Source organism: Jaculus jaculus, chromosome 17 (assembly GCF_020740685.1).
Source record: "Jaculus jaculus isolate mJacJac1 chromosome 17, mJacJac1.mat.Y.cur, whole genome shotgun sequence".
Lineage (NCBI taxonomy): Eukaryota > Metazoa > Chordata > Mammalia > Rodentia > Dipodidae > Jaculus > Jaculus jaculus.
In genome coordinates this window covers 33139288-33157517 of record NC_059118.1, presented here as the reverse complement: position 1 = coordinate 33157517, position 18230 = coordinate 33139288, and the positions used below count along the sequence as shown (strand labels likewise).

Below are 18230 nucleotides of genomic sequence, written 5' to 3'. Positions count from 1 at the left end.
AGACTTGATAACATAAAAACAAAAATCCTCAGAGAACATCAGTATCACCAGTGGTGAGCTCTGCATTCTCCGTCACTGGTCCACTAGCAGATGTGCAACAGTGGCACGACCGCCAAGGGAGGAGCAAACACTGGCTGGATCTGAGGATCATTCCAGACAGAATTCATACTTGGCACTGAAAAAGCAGATCAAAAGCTCATTGCCGGGTGTGGTGGCGCACACCTTTAGTCCCAGCAGAGGTAGGAGGATCGACATGAGTTCGAGGCCACCCTGTCACTCCATAGTGAATTCCAGGTCAGGTCAGCCTGGACTAGTGTGAGACCCCAAGAAGGAGAACTGTTATTGTTACTTTGGTAAATGGATGTGCTGTCAAAATGCCTTCTAAATATTTCTAGCTGAGACAAAATATCTGACAAAAATCAGTTTAAGGGAAGAAGGGCTATTTAAGTTTACAGGTCCCAAGTTCCAGCCCACCACTCTAAGAAGGGGTGCAGTGAAACTGGGGGGTGAATAGGGGAGGGTTAGGTGCTTATGATCAAAATGTAACATGTATGTACACAACATCAAAAAATATTTTTTAAAAAACCTCCTGTGGGAAGAAAAAAGGCCAATAAAAGCTAGTAAAATTTTTGGACTGAAAAATGCAACTAGGGTTTTTATAGCAAACTAAGGCATCTATTCTCAAAAATGTCTCACGTACCAAGTATGATGGCTCCTAAGAGCCTGAGGTACAAGGACTGCCATGAATTCAAGGTCAGCCTGGGATACAGACTGAGTTCCAGATCAGCCTGGGGTAGTTTGAGACCATGCTTCAAAAAACAAAAAGAAAAGCAAAGGAAAAAAAAAAGAGAGGAAAGGAAAAAGAAAATATATATGCACACATCTTACATGAGGTCTGGTTCATGTGGACTCCATACAAGAAGAAACTGAGCAAAAAAAATCTGGCCAAGGCTGACAGGCCAAATGACTGAACAAGTGCAACACTGGCACGTCTGCTCTGGGGAAACCAACTGCTCTTTAATTGGGTTAGAAGCCCACTTTATGGGAGGGAATACATGTCTGGTACCGAAAACCTACACAAACCTATGGCAGGGGAGGTCATGAGCCTTAGGTGCATAAAGCCTGCTCTTGTCTGGATAAATGCATATATTATTCTCACCAAATTTCCCTGAAAGCACTACACTTAATGTTTATATGCACATATTGATGCTACTCTCACTTTTGGTTAGAGAAACTTCTCTTTTCAGATGGCAGTGACCACTGGGATGACCCAAAAGGCAACAGTGCTGAGAAGAAGAGATGGAAGAGTGCCCAGCACTGAAACATCTCACACCCTGCAAGACTCAGGGTCCATTATGGAAGAGGTGGCAGAAAGAATATAAGAGCCAAAGGAAGGGTACCACTCCTTACATACAACTGTCTGAACAGAAATAGACCCCAATATCCAAGACCTCACAGTGCCTAGCAATACCTACACAAGACCCTCATAATAGGTGAAAAAGATGATGACATCAAATTAAAAGAGACTAGTGGAGAGAGGGAGGGGATATGATGGAGAGCAGAGCTGTGAAGTGGAAAGTGGGGGATGGGAGGGAAATATCATGGTTTATTATCTGTAAGTATATAAGTTGTCAATTACACACACACACACACACACACACACACACACACACACACATGTTGTCAATTATCTGTATGTATGTATATAAAAAAGTTAGCCATCTCAGAAGGTATCATAGTGCTGGAAAGAAGTGACTGGAGTACTGACTAACATCTCAATCACAACTTCCAAGGCTCAGGGTCTAACATGGAAGAGGTGGCGGAAAGAATGTAAGAGCCAAAGGAAGGGTAGGACTCCTTACGATGTGTTCCCTCCAGACATAAAATGGCCTGGATATCCATGACCTCACAGTGCTTGACACTACCTACACAAGACCATCATAAGAGGAGGAAGATGACATCAAAATAAAAGAGAGATTGATTGAGATGGGGAAGGGATATGGTGGAGAATGGAATTTCAAAGGGGAAAGTTGGGGGGGAGGGTATTACTATAGGATATTTTTTATAATCATGGAAAATGTTAATAAAAATTGAGAAAAAAAATCTAGCTAAGGTTCATCCTGTTTCTCTAAGGAAGAGCAATGAGCTCCATCCTGCCACTATTTCAGCCTATTGAGAAAAGGAGTAACAGACCCTGTCTTTCCAGATTCAGCCCTGTGAGGAAAATTCAATCCTGACTCTGACCATACTGAGCACAAGACTCAGTCCTCTGGAAGAATGCTGAGAGCCTGGGTTTCTGCTCCCCTTTTAAGAGGTAGTTTGCCCCCTTAACTTCTGTTGTTCACCAGAAAACTCCAGTAGTACTCAGGAGAGCTCTATCTAGAATTCTAGCTTAATTATACAGGAAACATACAGGCAAGGATCTAAAGATACAGACAGCTTTTGTGTCCTATCTTCATGGAGCCAGGACACATATCCAGGACCTCTGTTTGCACCTTGGCAGTCCCACGTAAGCTAGTGGTCAGATGCTCCCAGGGAATCATGTAATTATACTCGAGTGAATCATCATAAGCTGCATGAGGGGACTCAATTTCCAGCTCTCCTTTCTTCCCTCCTTTGAGACCAGGCTAGATCAAAATCCCAAAGCCATTGGGGTTTTGGGGTCTTTCTGGGATCTCGCTCCCATTCCGAAGCTATCTAGGGACCTGCCATGACTTTCCTTACTGGTAAAACAAACACCTGAAATCATCTGAATTACCTGTTGTCTTCTTGGTCAAGGTTAACCACTTCTAAATGACTGCAAATTCACTAAAGTAATACATTTACAAAGCCACTTCACATGCACTGGGCTACAACATATTTTACAAATGTTGGCACTTTTTCCCCTATTATGTACTTAGGGTTAGAGTCAAAATAATTGTTCTGCTTATTATCTCTCTCTCTTAAAGGTGTGCGCCACCACACCCGGCTGCTTATCATCCCTTAAACCACACCTGAAAGTATACCAGGATTATTACATTTATAGTACTTGTATAAGCTATGCAGAAATTTTTAATAAAGTGTAATATATTTTATAAGCTAATAACACGGAATAAGTAACGGTTTTTAGTATGCGTTAGTATACTTGCAGATACTGAAACATTTTGGTAATCTTTCTTACTAAAGATGTGAATGCTTAATGTACTTTCTGTTTCTACTCTGCAGTACAATGGGAATCCAATAATGACATTTTGTCAGATCAAACTGTGAATATAAATTTGTACTGTACAGTCCTCATATACTATATACAGCATGAAACATATGTATTATATACTTGTTAATAAAACCATCAGAATTTTAAAAAAAGAGAGAGAGAGAGAGACACTTCTATGACTCAGCTATGACTCAGAAAAGTACAAGGGTTTTTACAAGCTCTGACAGCAGGAACCTGGGATAGAGACCAAGGTCACTATCATAAGACACCAGTACACATTATCTGTCCCAGTGCAAAGTTATTAATCTTCATCAAAACCTAGAGTATGCCTGTGTTGCCAGTGTCTAGAAAGCTGAGGCAAGATGACTCTGAGTTTAAGGTCAAACTGAACTACAAATGAAACCTTGTCTCAAAAGACTCCCCTGCCCATAAAAAAGCCACCTGGAGATACACCTTCAACACATTCTGAGACCTGTGATTTGATTCACTACACAGTGAATTCCAAGTCAGCCTGAGCTAGAGTGAGACTTTACCTTGGAAAACACAATACAACAACAAAACAAAAAATTAAAGTTCTAGAAAGATAAAATAGGTTATCTAAGTTAGGAGTAATACAAGTTCTATCAGATATATCATCAGTCAAAACTCAAATAATATATTCCAGATGGGGAGGGATGACTGTAATGAAATAGTCATCAACTAAGAAAATAAAGACATTTGCATATACATTAAAACTGAGAGCCAGGCATGGTGGCACAAACCTTTCATCTCAGTACTTGGGAGGCAGAGGTAGGAGGATCGCAGTGAGTTCGAGACCACCCTCAGACTACATAGTGAATTCCAGGTCAGCCTTGGCTACAGCAAGACCCAACCTCAAAACAAAATAAAACAAAAAAACCAAAAAAATGGAGATGGCTCAGCGACTAAACCATTTGCCTACAAAGCCTAATGACCCAAGTTTGATTCCCCAGTACCCACATAAAGCCAAATGCACCATGACAAATGTATCTGGAGTTTATTGCAGCAGCTGGAGGCCCTGGTGCACCTATTCTTGCTATCTCTCTGCTTGCAAATCAATAAAAATAAAAAATAGCCCTTTCTGGCTTTTCACCTCTCTTGAACTTCCTGCTCTGGTAAGCAGCCCCTCCTGCCTTCCATATACCAGGAACTCTCTCTGTATGTGTATATGTGTATATATATATATTTTTTTTTTGCTCTTTTCTTCTCTTAATCTAATAAAATCTATTTAAGTCTTTAATTTTTATTTATTTGAAAGACAGAGAGAGACTCAGAGGCAGTTAGAAAACACACACCAGGACCTCCAACCATTGCAGATCCACAGTACCCACATAAAGCCAAATGCACAAAATGGTCCATATGTCGGTGCTCATCTGCAGTGAATATTCATTCACCCATTCAGTCCTTCAATCTCCCTTAAATAACTTTTTTTTTTTTTTAAGAGAAAGAGGTAAGAGATAAAAAGCATGCCAGCATAAACTACAGTGTTAGTTTCAGGTCAGTCTAGCATAGAGTGGCTCAAAAAAAAAAAAAAAAAGAAATAGGTACTTTTTCTAATTTTGGTAGGAGTATAAATCAGCACAGGTTTTAAGCATATACCATAAACTGGAGATTCAACTTGGTTTTTTGTTTGTTTGTTTTCTGGTTTTTCGAGGCAGGATCTCACGCTAGCCAAGGCTGACCTGGAATTCACTATGAAGTCTCAGGGTGGCCTTGAACTCATGGCAATCCTCCTACCTCTGCCTCCTGAGTGCTGGGACTAAGGGTGTGTATGCCACCATGCCCAGCTCAACTTGTTTGTTTATTCCAATTATCTTAAATGTCCTATTGTATTTAAGAGGGAAACTGGAAACAATATTCAAATATGTATGTATACATATAAATATATATAAATTCACCATACACAGAATATTATGCAATAGTTCAAAGAACTGAGACAAGACTATGCATACTGACACAAAAACATAGCCAAGACATAAATTGGAAAAATATTCCCAACTCCCACTATCCATATAAAAGTAGAAAAGAGCCGGGTGTGGTGGCGCATGCCTGTAATCCCTGCACTGGGGAAGCAGAGGTAGGAGGATCGTTGAGAGGCCAGCCTAAACTAGAGTGAGACCCTGCCATGAAAAACAACAAACAAAAAAGTAGAAAAGAGCTGGAGAGATGGCTTAGAAGTCAAAGCACTTGCCACACAAGCATGAGCGCCTGATTTTACATCTCCACAACCCACATTAAAAAGCGGGGGGGGGGGGGGGGGGGGGGGGGCACTGGAGAGACAGCTTAGCAGTTAAGGGGTTAATGAGTTTGCCTGCAAAGCCAAAGGATCCCAGTTCGACTCTCCAGGACCCACATAAGCCAGATGCACAAGGGGGTGCACGCTTCTGGAATTCGTTTGCAGTGGCTAGAGGCCCTGGTGCACCCATTCTCATTCTCTCTCAAATAAATAAATAAAAAATAAATAAATAAATAAATAAAACAGATGCTGGAGTGCCAGCATCTGTACTCTCCACATGCCTACGGCAAGAAGGGAAGTGGAGACAGGAGAAAAGTCCTGGAAGCTCACAGGCCAGCTAGCCCGGTAAATGCAGTCCTGCCTCAAACAAGGAGGAAGGTGAGGACCAACACTTGAAGTTGTCCCCAACCTCCACATGCATGCTGCATGCACCACATACACACATCCCAGAAAAGGGACAGACGAAAATTACTCCTGTCATGTATAAGCACACTTATCTAAATGCACTGAAAAAAAAAAAGGAGTGACGGAAAACTGAAGCTTTAGGAAACAATTAGATTGATAAGAGAAATACTCATGTGCTCAATTTCTTCCTCAGCATATTTGCAAATGCACAAAAAAAATGAATGAAATGTTAACAGAAAACCTCCGAGATTCTTAAATTAGCATTTTAGTTCATTTCTTTTGTTTTCTGGATGCAGTTCAAGTAACACTCTGCCATGCGTAGTTAGCTAAAACAGGAATAAAAGTTATATTCAGTGAAATACACAAAGTCCAACAAATGAACAAATATGTTCATATGACTCAAATTCCATTCAGAACATGACTGTACCTAGAATTTCCCTCCTACGTGCTCCCAATCTCCATGCTCACTGCCATCCTAGACTTGGCCACAGCACAAGCTCAGTGCCCGCTCTGGAACTTCACATAAATGATGGCACACAGTAGGTACTCTCTTCAGTAAAGCTTCCTTTCCCCAGAAACTGAGATTCATCCATGTTTTGTGTGTCCATAATTCGTTTCTAGTTCCTGTTGAGTAGTATTCCAGTGCGCAGACATACCGGCTTGTTTATCCATTCTGCTCACAGACACCTGGGCTGCATCCAGTTCGCAGGCATTATGAGTAGATCTAGTATGTACATTCTCGTACAAGTGTTTTATGGACCTATTTTTTTTCATTTCTCTAGGGTAAATACCTAGGAGAACTGCTGGCTCAGGGGGGTAAAGTGGGTATTTGCTTTTGTTTTATTTTGAGGTAGGGTCTCACTCTGGCCCAGGCTGACCTGGAATTCACTATGTAGTCTCAGAGTGGCCTTGAACTCATGCAATCCTCCTATTTCTGCCTCCCAAGTGCTGGGATTAAAGGTGTGTACCACCTCCCAGCCTTGTATTTGCTTTTATAAGATGTCAGACTTCTACTCAATAGATATACCAAGTATTAAATTTTATTTTTTTGACAGGGTCTCACATAGCCTATACTGGGCTTGAACTCAAACTGTGTAGCCAAAGATGACCTGAACTTCTGATCCTTCTGCCTCCGCCTCCCCCAAATGCTGGGATGTGCCATATGGCCCAGTTCAAGATTTACTAAATTAGCCTTCATGACTACTGACAGACTAAAGTGAGAATCTGCTGCCGCTCATTTTGTAAACCTGGAAGGCGAACTGGTCCAGACTGTCTACTGCCGCTTTGAACAGTAGTTAAGAAGCTGCAACAGGTAGCCTGTTGCACTAGCAAAACCTTCAATTCTTTTCTGCTCTCGAAACTTTGATCTTCTTATTCCAAAGCATTACACAGGCTTCGTTTCCGATTCCAAAATGACTTTTATTTTTTTTTCTTTTTGGTTTTTCCAGTTGGGCCTCACTCTGGCCCAGGCTAATCTGGAACTCACTATGTAGTCTCAGGGTGGCCTAAAACTCATGGCGTTCCTCCTACCTCTGCCTCCTGAGCTCTGGGATTAAAGGTGTGAGCTACCATGCCCGGCCAAAGTGACTTCTGAAACACACACCCTTCTGCTTTGCAGAGGAAACTAAGACCAGGAGACCGTCAGTGTGTGGTCTGAGCTTAGTTACACTTGTGGAACTAGAATGTACATGAATGTTCTGTGCCTCAGGTCTGGTAATAAATATCTCAGTGTATTAGTGGACTTTGAAGGCACATCAGGTAATAGACATGCCCACAGGTTCAGTTACTAAGATGCTCTATCAATGAACTTTGAAATGAGTGGCACAGTAATCCGAGTAATCTGATGAAACTGCTTTCTTGTAAAATGATCTCCAGAGGGGGGCTAAAAAACTTGCAGTATGGAGCAAAACCAATACTCTCGACCTTAACCCAAGCCAGGGTCTAGATAATTCACAGACCAAAACTGATTACTGTAAGTGCTTGCTATATGCCAGACTGATAAAAAATGCAGGTATAAATCCTGTTTCCTGAGAACATCCAATTAGAAGCAATGTGTGCACACATACTACAATCTAGACACAAAAGTTTAGTTTAAGTGTTATAGGAAATAAGTATTTCCATGTATCAGAACACACCAGGTTCATGGCAGCTCTGACATTCAAAGCACGTGTGTGAAATAGGGGAGACATCACGTGCAGAGAATTCCTTCAAGTTGGCCATTTCAGACCAAAGGCACCAGATTTGACTACTATTTGGAGTGTGTGATGGAGAGGGATTAAGTCAAGGTTGGAAATATAGCTCTAAGACTTAAGTCTACAACACCAAGCTATATGGAATTTAAGCTTCCTGAAAGCAGTGTGATCCAAAGATAGTTTGGGGCGGGGGAAGTGGCAGCAGTCAAGGGGGAAGCCTTGGAAATTATCTACACTGATCTGGAGAACAGTGACTGCAGCTGGCTGCTTGGATCTCACGTTATCAGTAGTTAAGGGTCCCCACAGCCAAAAATCACCCTTGTTTTTTCTTTTAGCACTGAATGCTAAATCCAGGGTATGCCTTATAGATACTACGTATACTCTAGTACTGTGCTATTGTCGTGCACTTTTTTTTAAAGCAACAGAGAAGTTGAAAAGCCAATTCACTTAAACTTAGAATAATTTGTATATGGAGTTCATCTGCAGTGGCTGACAGCCCTGGTATGGCCCATTCTCTCTCTACCTGTCTCTTTCTCTATTCCCCCTCTCTCAAATAAATAAATATTTTAAAAAATATTATAAGCTGCCAGGGATGGTGATGCACACATTTAATTCCAGCACTGGAGAGGCAGAGGTAGGAGGATCACTGTGAGTTTGAGGCCACCCTGAGAAGACATAGTGAATTCCAGGTCAGCTTGGGCTACAGCGAGACTACTTTGAAAAACCAACAGATAAATAAATAAATAAAATATAAGCTGGAATTGTTTATCAGTGGTTCAGCAGGAGTCTATCATGTGTGAGATCCTGAGTTCAAGAGCTAATAGTTCCAGTGATGACTCAGTGAAATTTAAACAAGAATGTTGGAGATTGCTAAACTAATCTTCTTTCCAAATTATTCGTATCACACTCTCACTCTGTGGGGGAGAAGAACCCTATCCATTAAACAAACCCCCATCAAATGAGACCGGTAAGAGGAGACTTTCTGAAGTTTCCTGAAAGGAGTAGGAGCTGAGAAGGAAGCAAGAAACCAGGTTCACAACCGTGGTTCTCTCTCTCTTATCAGATACACAACCAGACATGTCACAAAGTCAGCTCAGGCTCCCTTGAAGTTAGGTGGAAGATTGGGTGTGGTTGCTCATACCTGTAATCCCAGCACTTGTGAGTTGGAAGCAGGAGGAACATAAGTTCTAGGTCTTCCTCGGCTAAGTAAATTTGAGGTCAGCCTGGGCTACATGAGACCTTGTCTCAAAAACAACAAGAAGCCTGGAGAGATGGCCTAGCTTGCTTGTGAAGCCTAAGGACCCGTGTTGGACTTTCCAGATCCCACGAAAACCAGACACACAACGAGGTGATACAAACACACAAGGTCACACATGTGCACAAGGTAGCGTATGTGTCTGGGGTCGATTGTAGTAGCTGGAGGCCTTGGAACACCAATTCTCCATCCCCTCCCATAATTTTGTTTTAAAGTTAAGAGAAATAATCTCCAAATACCCCCTTCTCTTACCCTTAGTACTAGAGATGAACCAGAGCTTCAAGTCTCAACCACCGAGCTACAACCACAGCTGAAAGTTTCTTTCCATACTTTACTATGAAAACACATCACTACTGCAGAAAAAAAGAGGGGAGAGGATGTTCAAACATCAGGAGAATAATACTACGGGGCACCCACTCCATCAAACATTGAGGTCATTAAAAACACTACCACATTAGACTACATGGGAACATTTCCAATTACGGCTCATTTATTCAACCAACTTTTATTATGTCCCTACTAAGTTCCAGGGAAGGCTAAGTATCAGAGAGGCAAAGATGAACAAAACCTGTAAAAGCTTACTGTAGGGCTAGGGTTGTATCTCAGTGACGGAATGCTTATCTAGAATACACAAGACTCTGGGCCGGATCCCTAGCACTGGAGGGAAAAACATGCAACTCATAGTCTAATAAACTGGCAGCACAAGGTGGCCAGAGGCCCTGGCACACTGTTCTCTCACTCTCCCTCTCTTCCAAATAAATAACTTTTTTTAAAAAATAAGGAAGACCCAAGTACATTAAGCTCTAAGAAAAAAAAACTATTCTTTGTAAATATGAATGATAAAACCAGCTATCTATCTAGCTTTGTATTTTTTAAAAATATGGGTGTGCCAGGGTCTCTAGCCACTGCAACGACCTCCAGACACATGTGCCAACTGATGAATCTGGCTTACGTAGGTACTAGAGAATTGAAACTGGGTCCCTAGGCTTTGCAGGCAAGTGCCTTAACCACTACGCCATTTCTCTACCCCCAGCTACTTATTAAGCTTCATGTATGTCTAAATTTTTTATTTATCTGTAGAAAAAAGATTGTTAAAATATTAACTGTGGCTATAGTAAGTGGTTAAAGATTAAAGGATAGGCTGAACGGATGGTTCAGCACAAAGGACAGTTGCTTGTAAAGCCTGCCCATCCAAGCTCAATTTCCAACTATCTATGTAAAGCCAGGTGCACAAGGTGGCACATGTACCTTGAGTTTCTGTGCAGTGGCAGGGGGCCCTGGCATACCCACCCTCACCCTCTCTCAAGTAAACAAAACATTTTTGAAGACTCAAAGAAACTTTATTAAACTAAGGGAAAGAGAAAAACGTAGAGCGCTCCCGTCATGTGGAAGGCGAGGAGGTAGGGAGCCCTGTGGGAGTGGGGTTAAGGTATAATCACTGTAGTTCAAGGCCAGCCCGGGGGAACAGAGTGAGCTCAAGGTCACCTGAGCTAAAGTGAGACCTTACACCTCAAAGAGAAAAGAAAAGAAAGTACAATTAGTTTAACTCTGATATAAATTCAAATTTCATTCAATTTCCATTTCAGAAAAAAAAAAAAGAATCTGGGGCTGGTGCAAGGTAGTTCTGACCAAGCACACAGCACAACTACCCTGTTTACAACAGCGCTTGCAGTCTGTACCTCACTTCCGCTACAAGTGTACTTCCTGGACAGTTCCGGGAAATGCCACCTCACTCCTGCCCAGTGATGGCTCAGTACACACCCTGCTCTGTAGTCACCACATGGGCCTGCATTTATAACCTACATACCAGGTCAGGCAAGTCCTGTTGCTTTTTTATTTATTTATTTATTTATTTATTTGAGAGCGACAGACACAGAGAGAAAGACAGACAGAGGGAGAGAGAGAGAATGGGTGAGCCAGGGCTTCCAGCCTCTGCAAACGAACTCCAGACGCGTGCGCCTCCTTGTGCATCTGGCTAACGTGGGACCTGGGGAACCGAGCCTTGAACCCGGGTCCTTAGGCTTCACAGGCAAGCGCTTAACTGCTAAGCCATCTCTCCAGCCCAAGTCCTGTTGCTTTTAAAATGGTACACATTTTTATAATGCTTCATTAACATCATACTTATACAACCATGTGATCCTCAGAAAATAAGTACATTTGCCTTCTCCCCTATAGTCAGACAACACTGGATAGAGTCTGACCTCCCAAACAGAGCAATTACTAAAGAATGACCTAGAATGGAAGCATGTGACTGACAAAATGGCATTTTATTGACCCACAATAAAAGAAAAGGCACATGAGAGCTGGAGAAATGGTTTGGCGGTTAAAGCACTTGTCTGCAAAGCCAAAGGACCCAAATTTGATTCCCCAGGGCCCACATAAGCCAGATGCACAAGGTGGCACATACACCTGGAGTTTGTTTGCAACAGCTGGAGGCCCTGGCACATCCATTCTCTCTGTGCCTCTTTCTCTCTCAATAAATAAATAAATAAAAATAAGATTTCTTTTTAAAAAAAGGCACATGAACAAATGGAGGTGAGCTACTAGCTATAGGCCAGAATCAGGACTATGCTTAGAAATCAGAAAGTCAAGTTGTAAGCTAATATTAATCTAAAAGTAATTATTGCCACCCCGAGGCTCAGCCTGGACTAATGAGACTCTCAACTTGAAACCCCCCCCCCCCAAAAAAAAGGTAATTACTGACAGACAACCTTAGTAAGTATAATGATCTTGGGCTACAGAAACAGCTTAGCAGTTAAGGTGCTTGCCTACAAAGCCCAAGAACCTAGGTTTGATTCCCCAGGACCCACGTAAGCCAGATGCACAAGGTGGCTCATGCGTCTGGAGTTTGTTTGCAGGGCAAGAGGTCCCAATGAGTCCATTCTCTCTCTAGATATATCTATACATATGCTTTTTTTTTCTCGCTCTCAAATAAATAAATAAAAGATAATGATCTCCAAAAGATGTCTTTAAATGTTATCTTGTTATAGTTGCCAAAAATAAATAAATACGTATTTTCTTTTTTTTAGAAAAAAGCTCTAGCCTAAGAATCTGTAGGCCAAGGATCCTATCCTATTCGTAGTTCTGAGATAGGGTATCACTCTAGCCCAGGCTGACCTGGAATTCACTATGTAGTCACAGACTGGCCTCCAATCAGTGATCCTCCTACCTCTGCCTCCCAAGTGCTAGGATTATAGGTTTAAAGGCTTACATCACCACACTTGCACAGTGGGAAGGTTTTTAGTGCATCTCATACACCTGAAGCCCTGAAATCAAAATGGAACAGTTCAGGAATGGTGATGCACCCTTTAATCCCAGCGCTTGGGAAGCAGAGGTAGGAGGATCACTGTGCATTAGAGGCCACAGAGTGAATTCCAAGGCCCGCTGGGCTACAGCAAGACCATATCTCAAAAATACAAAACGAAAGCCGGGCATGGTGGCACACGCCTTTAATCCCAGCACTCGGGAGGCAGAGGTAGGAGGATCACTGTGGGTTCAAGGCCACCCTGAGAATACAGAGTGAATTTTAGGTCAGCCTGAGCTAGAGTGAGACCCTACCTCGAAAAACAAAACAAAAGGAACACTCTATAGACAATAAAAAGTAAAACCAGATCATACCTCAAAAATAAATAAAACCAGAAAAACTGTAAAATAAGCACCTTTAGAAAACCCTGGAAAAGGGCTGGAGAGATGCCTCAGCAGTTAAGGCTCTTGCCTGCAAAGCTGAACCACCCAGGTTCAACTCCCTAGTACCCACGTAAAGCAAGATGCACAAAGTGGTGCACGCATCTGGAGTTCATTTGAGAAGCCCTGGTATGCCCATTCATATTCTTTCTCTCCTTGGAAATAAATAAACCTTAGTGGTTAAGATGCTTGCCTGCAAAGCCTAAGGAGGACCCAGCTTTGATTCCTCAGAACCCACAGAACCCACATAGTGGCCGCATGCGTCTGGAGTTCCTTTGCAGTAGCTAGAGGCTCTGGTGTACCCATTCTCCAACCCCCCCATAAATAAATAAATAAATAAATAGATAAATAAATAAAATATTTTTTAGCCAGGTGTGGTGGCACACCTTTAATCCCAGCACTTGGGAGGCAGAGGTAGGAGGACTGTCATGAGTTCTAGGTCATCCTGAGATAACAGTTAATTCCACGTCAGCCTGGACCAGAGTGAGACCCTACCTCGAAAATCCAAAAAAACAAAATAAAATAAAATAAATTATAGTGGGGCTAGGGAGATGACTCAATGGTTAAAGACACTTGCATGTAAAACCTCCCAGCATATGGTTCAATTCCTCAGCCAGATGGGTGTTCATTTGCCGCAGAAAGAGACCCTGGTGTGCATCATCCATTCATCCATACACACACACACACGCAAATAAAATTTAAAAAAATATATTATTATCATAAAATAAGAGTCTTTAAAAAGAAATCACAAAGGTACCAAGAGCTTCAGTATTGATGAAGGTAAGGACACCATGAAAGCTTTGCTAGTAGGAGTAGAAATTGACAAGAAATTTTTAAGGCAGGAAGACATGTGAATGGCCACCAATCAGTACCAAAAAAAAAAAAAAAAAAACGGTCTGGGAGGATGGCTTAGTGGTTAAGGCATTTGCCTGCAAAACCAAAGGACCCAAGTTCGATTCCCCAGGACCCACGTTAGCCAGCTGCACAAGGTGGCACATGCATCTGGAGTTTGTTTGCAGTAGCTAAAGGCCCTGGTGTGCAAATTCTCTCTCTGACTCTCAAATAAATAAATGAACTTAAAATACACAATGAAGAAAGTCATATGACAGAATATTAAATGATACAATCAGGTAGGTAGCGCAAACAAGGCCCTGATGAGAATTAGTGAAAGTACTGAGGGCAAACAGCACTCCCCACACAGATTTCCACACTGGCCTTTCCTACCATCTTAGGCAGGCCCAGACACGGTCCACTTACACAGCCTGGCAGGCTGAGGGTGGATTTCAACCTTTTCTCACATCTTGTCCACATTTCCTTACAGTGGTGTTTTTGTGTTGGGACAGAATTAAGAATTTTCACATACTCATGCAATTCTTCACTGGCTTACAATCACTACAATAAACACAAATATTTGTTTGTAAGGGTTAACAGTCATTCTGAAGAAAAGGTCTGGCTTTAATTATTCCAAAAGTAACCCCAGCTTAACTTGTATGTACTACGACAGCCCTTATACTACTGAGATCATTTTTACATGTTATCTATTGATTTTATTTATTTATTTGAGAGAAAGGGAGAGAGAGAATGGGCGCACCAGGGCCTCTCTCTGGCCACTGAAACAAACTCCAGATGCATGCAGACACCTCATGCATCTGGCTTACATGGGTACTGGGGAATCAAACCTGGGTCCTTAGGCTTCACAGGCAAGCACCTTACCCACTAAGCCATCTCTCCACCCTCATGTTATCTATTTAAATGCAACTTCCCAATAAAAATCTCTATCCTAAAATCACTACTAAGCACTATCTGAGGTGGTATGGTGGTCTCATGCACATACTCTCAGCACTAAGTAAGCAGGGCTGCCAAAAGTTCGAGACCAGCCTGGACTACATGTTGAGTTCAAGATCAGCCTAGACTTGTTTGAGATGCTGACTTAATAAACAAAACCTAAGTCAGGCATGGTGGCGCATGCCTTTTATCCCAGCACCTGGGAGGCAAAGGTAGGAGGATCACCATGAGTTTAAGGCCACCCTGAGACTCCATAGTGAGTTGCATGTCAGCCTGGGGGGGGAAGCAGGGGTCGGGCCAAAAACAGGTTCAATAGCCCAGGATCTATGTACATCAGATATACAAGGTGGTTGCAAGTGTCTTAGAGTTCATTTGCAGCAGCTGAAGGCCCTGGCATGCCCATTCTCTTTCTATCTGCCTCTTTCTCTCTGTCTCTCAAACAAACAAACTGTATTAAAAAAAAACAACAGTATTTTCTGTATGTATATTTGTAGGAAGAAGTCATCTTAACAAAGTTAAGTTAGTGATAAAAATGAGAATCCATAGAAGAAGGGAGAAAGGGCAAAGGCCATCTATAAAAATACAGGCTGCAGAGATGGCTTATCAGTTAAGGCACTTGCCTGCAAAGCCTAATGACCTGAGTTCAACTCCCCAGTACCCACGTAAAGCCAGATGCACAAAAGTGACACCTGTCTGGAGTGTGCCTGCAGTGGTTAGAGGCCCTAGCATGCCCATTATTGCTCACCTTTAATCGTAGCACTCTAGGCAGAGGTAGGAGGCCAGCCTGAGACTACATAGTGAATTCCAGGTCAGCCTAGGCCATGGCAAGACCCTACCTCGAAAAACAATAAAACACAAACAAAAACTTAATCTCTCACCACTCAAACTTCTTCAGTTAAAAAGAACACTCCAGGGGTTAGAGAGATGGCTCAGCAGTTAAGGCACTGCAAAGCCTAACGCAGTTCCCCAGTACCCTCGTAAAGCCATATGAACAAAGTGGAGCATGCGTCTGGAATGTGCAGGGCTGGAGGCCCTGGTGTGCACCCGTTCATTTTTTTCTCTCATTATTTTTGCTTGGAAATTAAAAAAACAGGGCTGGAAAGATTGCTCAGTGGTTAAAGGCCCTTTCTTGCAAAGCCTACCAGCCCAGGTTCTATTCCCCAGTACCCACATAAAGCCAGACTCACAAAATGGAGCATGCCTCTGGAATTCATCTGTGGTGGCTAAAAGCCGTGGTGCACCCATATTCTCTCTTTCTGCCTCCCTCCTTCTCTAATAAATAAACATTTTTTTTAAGGTACACTCGAGGAAGAAGTGATTGAACTTAAGTACTCATCATTCTTTTCTATTTGACTCTGGATGGGAGACTAATTTCTTCATCCTACTAGTGGACTCCCAAGAGAAGATAGCAATTTAAATAAAAATTGTGCATGATTACAGTGCAGTTAGAGAAGGCATCTGTAAAATAATACTGCCACTGGACTGGGATTAAAGGAGAACTGGGTTCTTTTCTTGGCTCTGTGGGATATGTAATTTTACAAAGGCAAAATCACAACCTCTCGGTCTCATTTCCCTCATCTCTGAAGTGGAAGTTGAGTGGAGGAAAAAAAAATAACAACCTCTAAGGCCTCCCTCCAGCTTGTGATAGGACATCAAGTAACTTTTCCACCCTGGAGGAGCTCACTTCGGTGAGCAGCAAGCTTATTTTCTGAGCCATAGCTCATTTACTCTCTCATGCTTCTCTCCCAATGGTTCTCAACTCCAGAAACCTATTCTCACTCAGAAGAAAAAAAGGGGGGTGGAGGTCTGCCAAAATCCACTAACAAACTCATTTTGCCTTCCTGAATTCTTTTTGAAAAGCGTTTTATGTATAAATGCGAAAAAAAACACAAAGCACTTGTCCATCCCCACTCGTTAATTTTTCAGACAAAAAAGAAGGGCACTTAATTTAAAGATGAGTTAAAAATTTCTTTTAAAACAAAGAGCTCGCGCAGGGGAAAACTGTTAACATTCACCCATCACTCACGTTTTGAAGACACAGGAAGAGTGTGTTGTTTACACAAGACTGACTCCCCACCCCCCAAAAAAAGAACCAATTTTGAAAGGCAGAAAAACGCGCCTGTGATCTAAAAAGAGGAGGAAACCCCTCGGTACGGGCCTTTCCCTGCCGGAGTCCAAGTGCATTTTCAAGTACAATGTGCTTCTGTGATCAGCTCCGGGCAGCCCACACACACCAAGCCGCGCTCGTCCACCCGCGAGTCACAAGACAGCGGCAGTGGAAATTTCCTCTCCGCAGGCGAGGGGCCGCTCCCGCTTCCCCGAGCCGCCCCGCGCCGGGGCGCGCCCCGTGCCGAAAGGAGGCCTCGCGCTCGGCCCCGCGCGCCCCGGCATCGGCCCGCTGGGGTCCCGGCTTCCGGCGCGGCTCGCGGCGGGAAGCCGGCAGCACGTGCGCCCCGCTCCGGCCGGGGAGCGAGCCGCAGCGGCACGGCACCTCACGGCCCGCCCGCCGCCGCCGCCGGGCCCCGCGGGGAATGAATGGGGCCGAGGCCGGCCCCGCGGCGGCGCGCGCGCTCGCTTCCCACCCGACGCCGCCCGCTCACCCCAGCTCTTGGCCGTGCGCCCCAGGAACTGTCCGGTGGTCGGGTTGTAGAGGAAGAGCTTCCACTCGGCCAAGGTCTGGTTGAAGGACTTTTTCTCATTCTTCGTCATGGTGCGTGTGCGGACGGAGAGGGGAGCGGAGGCCGCGGGGATGGAGGCGGCGAGGAGCTCGGCAGCGCGTCCCGGCGACGGCGGCGCAGCCCGGCGACGGAGGGTGGCCCGGCCGACGACACCTCCTCGTTAGCGGACCACTCGAGCCGACTGCGCCGCGCCGCGCCGGGCGGCCGCTGGGGCCGCGGGAGCCTGACGTCTCCGCTCGCCGCAGCCAATCCCCACGCCGCTCGCCCGCGCCGCGGCCGGCCGCTGCCTCCCACCCCAGCTGGGCTCAGCCCCGGGGCTCAGCGCGCCCCGCCCCGCCCCCAGGCCGGCCCCGGCCCCGCCCACGGCCCGCGCCCGGGGGAGTGGCGCTGCGGGCCACCGCCCTGCCGCGCGCGGGAGCGGGTCCGTGCGTGGCGCCGTTGGGAGCGCGGAGGCCGCAGTGACACGCACCGTGATGCCGCGCGAGAGCCGGGCGTCCGCGTCCTCCTCCACTGGACGGCTGGCCCTCCCGGGCGCTCGCTCGCTCGCGGAGCCCGGGCTCTGGGGCAGCCTGCGGCCGGGACGAGTCCCCTCCCGGCGCGGGGCACTTCCCCTCCAGAGCGGGTCCCCGCGCGGTGCCCCGGGCTTTATGACGTTTCTAAGGATAGCTGCCGGAGGCCCTCGGGAGGGTTAACGTGCCCACCGGACAGTGTGTTCAGGGCTCCTGCCAGGGCTGGGGTCGGTGGGAAGTTCAGTTGAAATACGGGAGTCCAGGCTCTTTTTTCT

General features: G+C 44.5%; 1 protein-coding gene across 1 annotated transcript in view; it reads right to left on the bottom strand.

The window, feature by feature from the left end:
• Atp1b3 (ATPase Na+/K+ transporting subunit beta 3) overlaps window positions 1-17583 on the bottom strand; it is a 39389-nt gene extending 21806 nt beyond the window's left edge. Inside the window, exon 1 of the mRNA XM_045137060.1 lies at window positions 17369-17583. Coding sequence (XP_044992995.1) covers window positions 17369-17477 — 109 coding nt within the window. The 5' untranslated portion in view covers window positions 17478-17583. The remainder of the gene's footprint in view (window positions 1-17368) is intronic.
• Window positions 17584-18230: the final 647 nt, after the last annotated feature.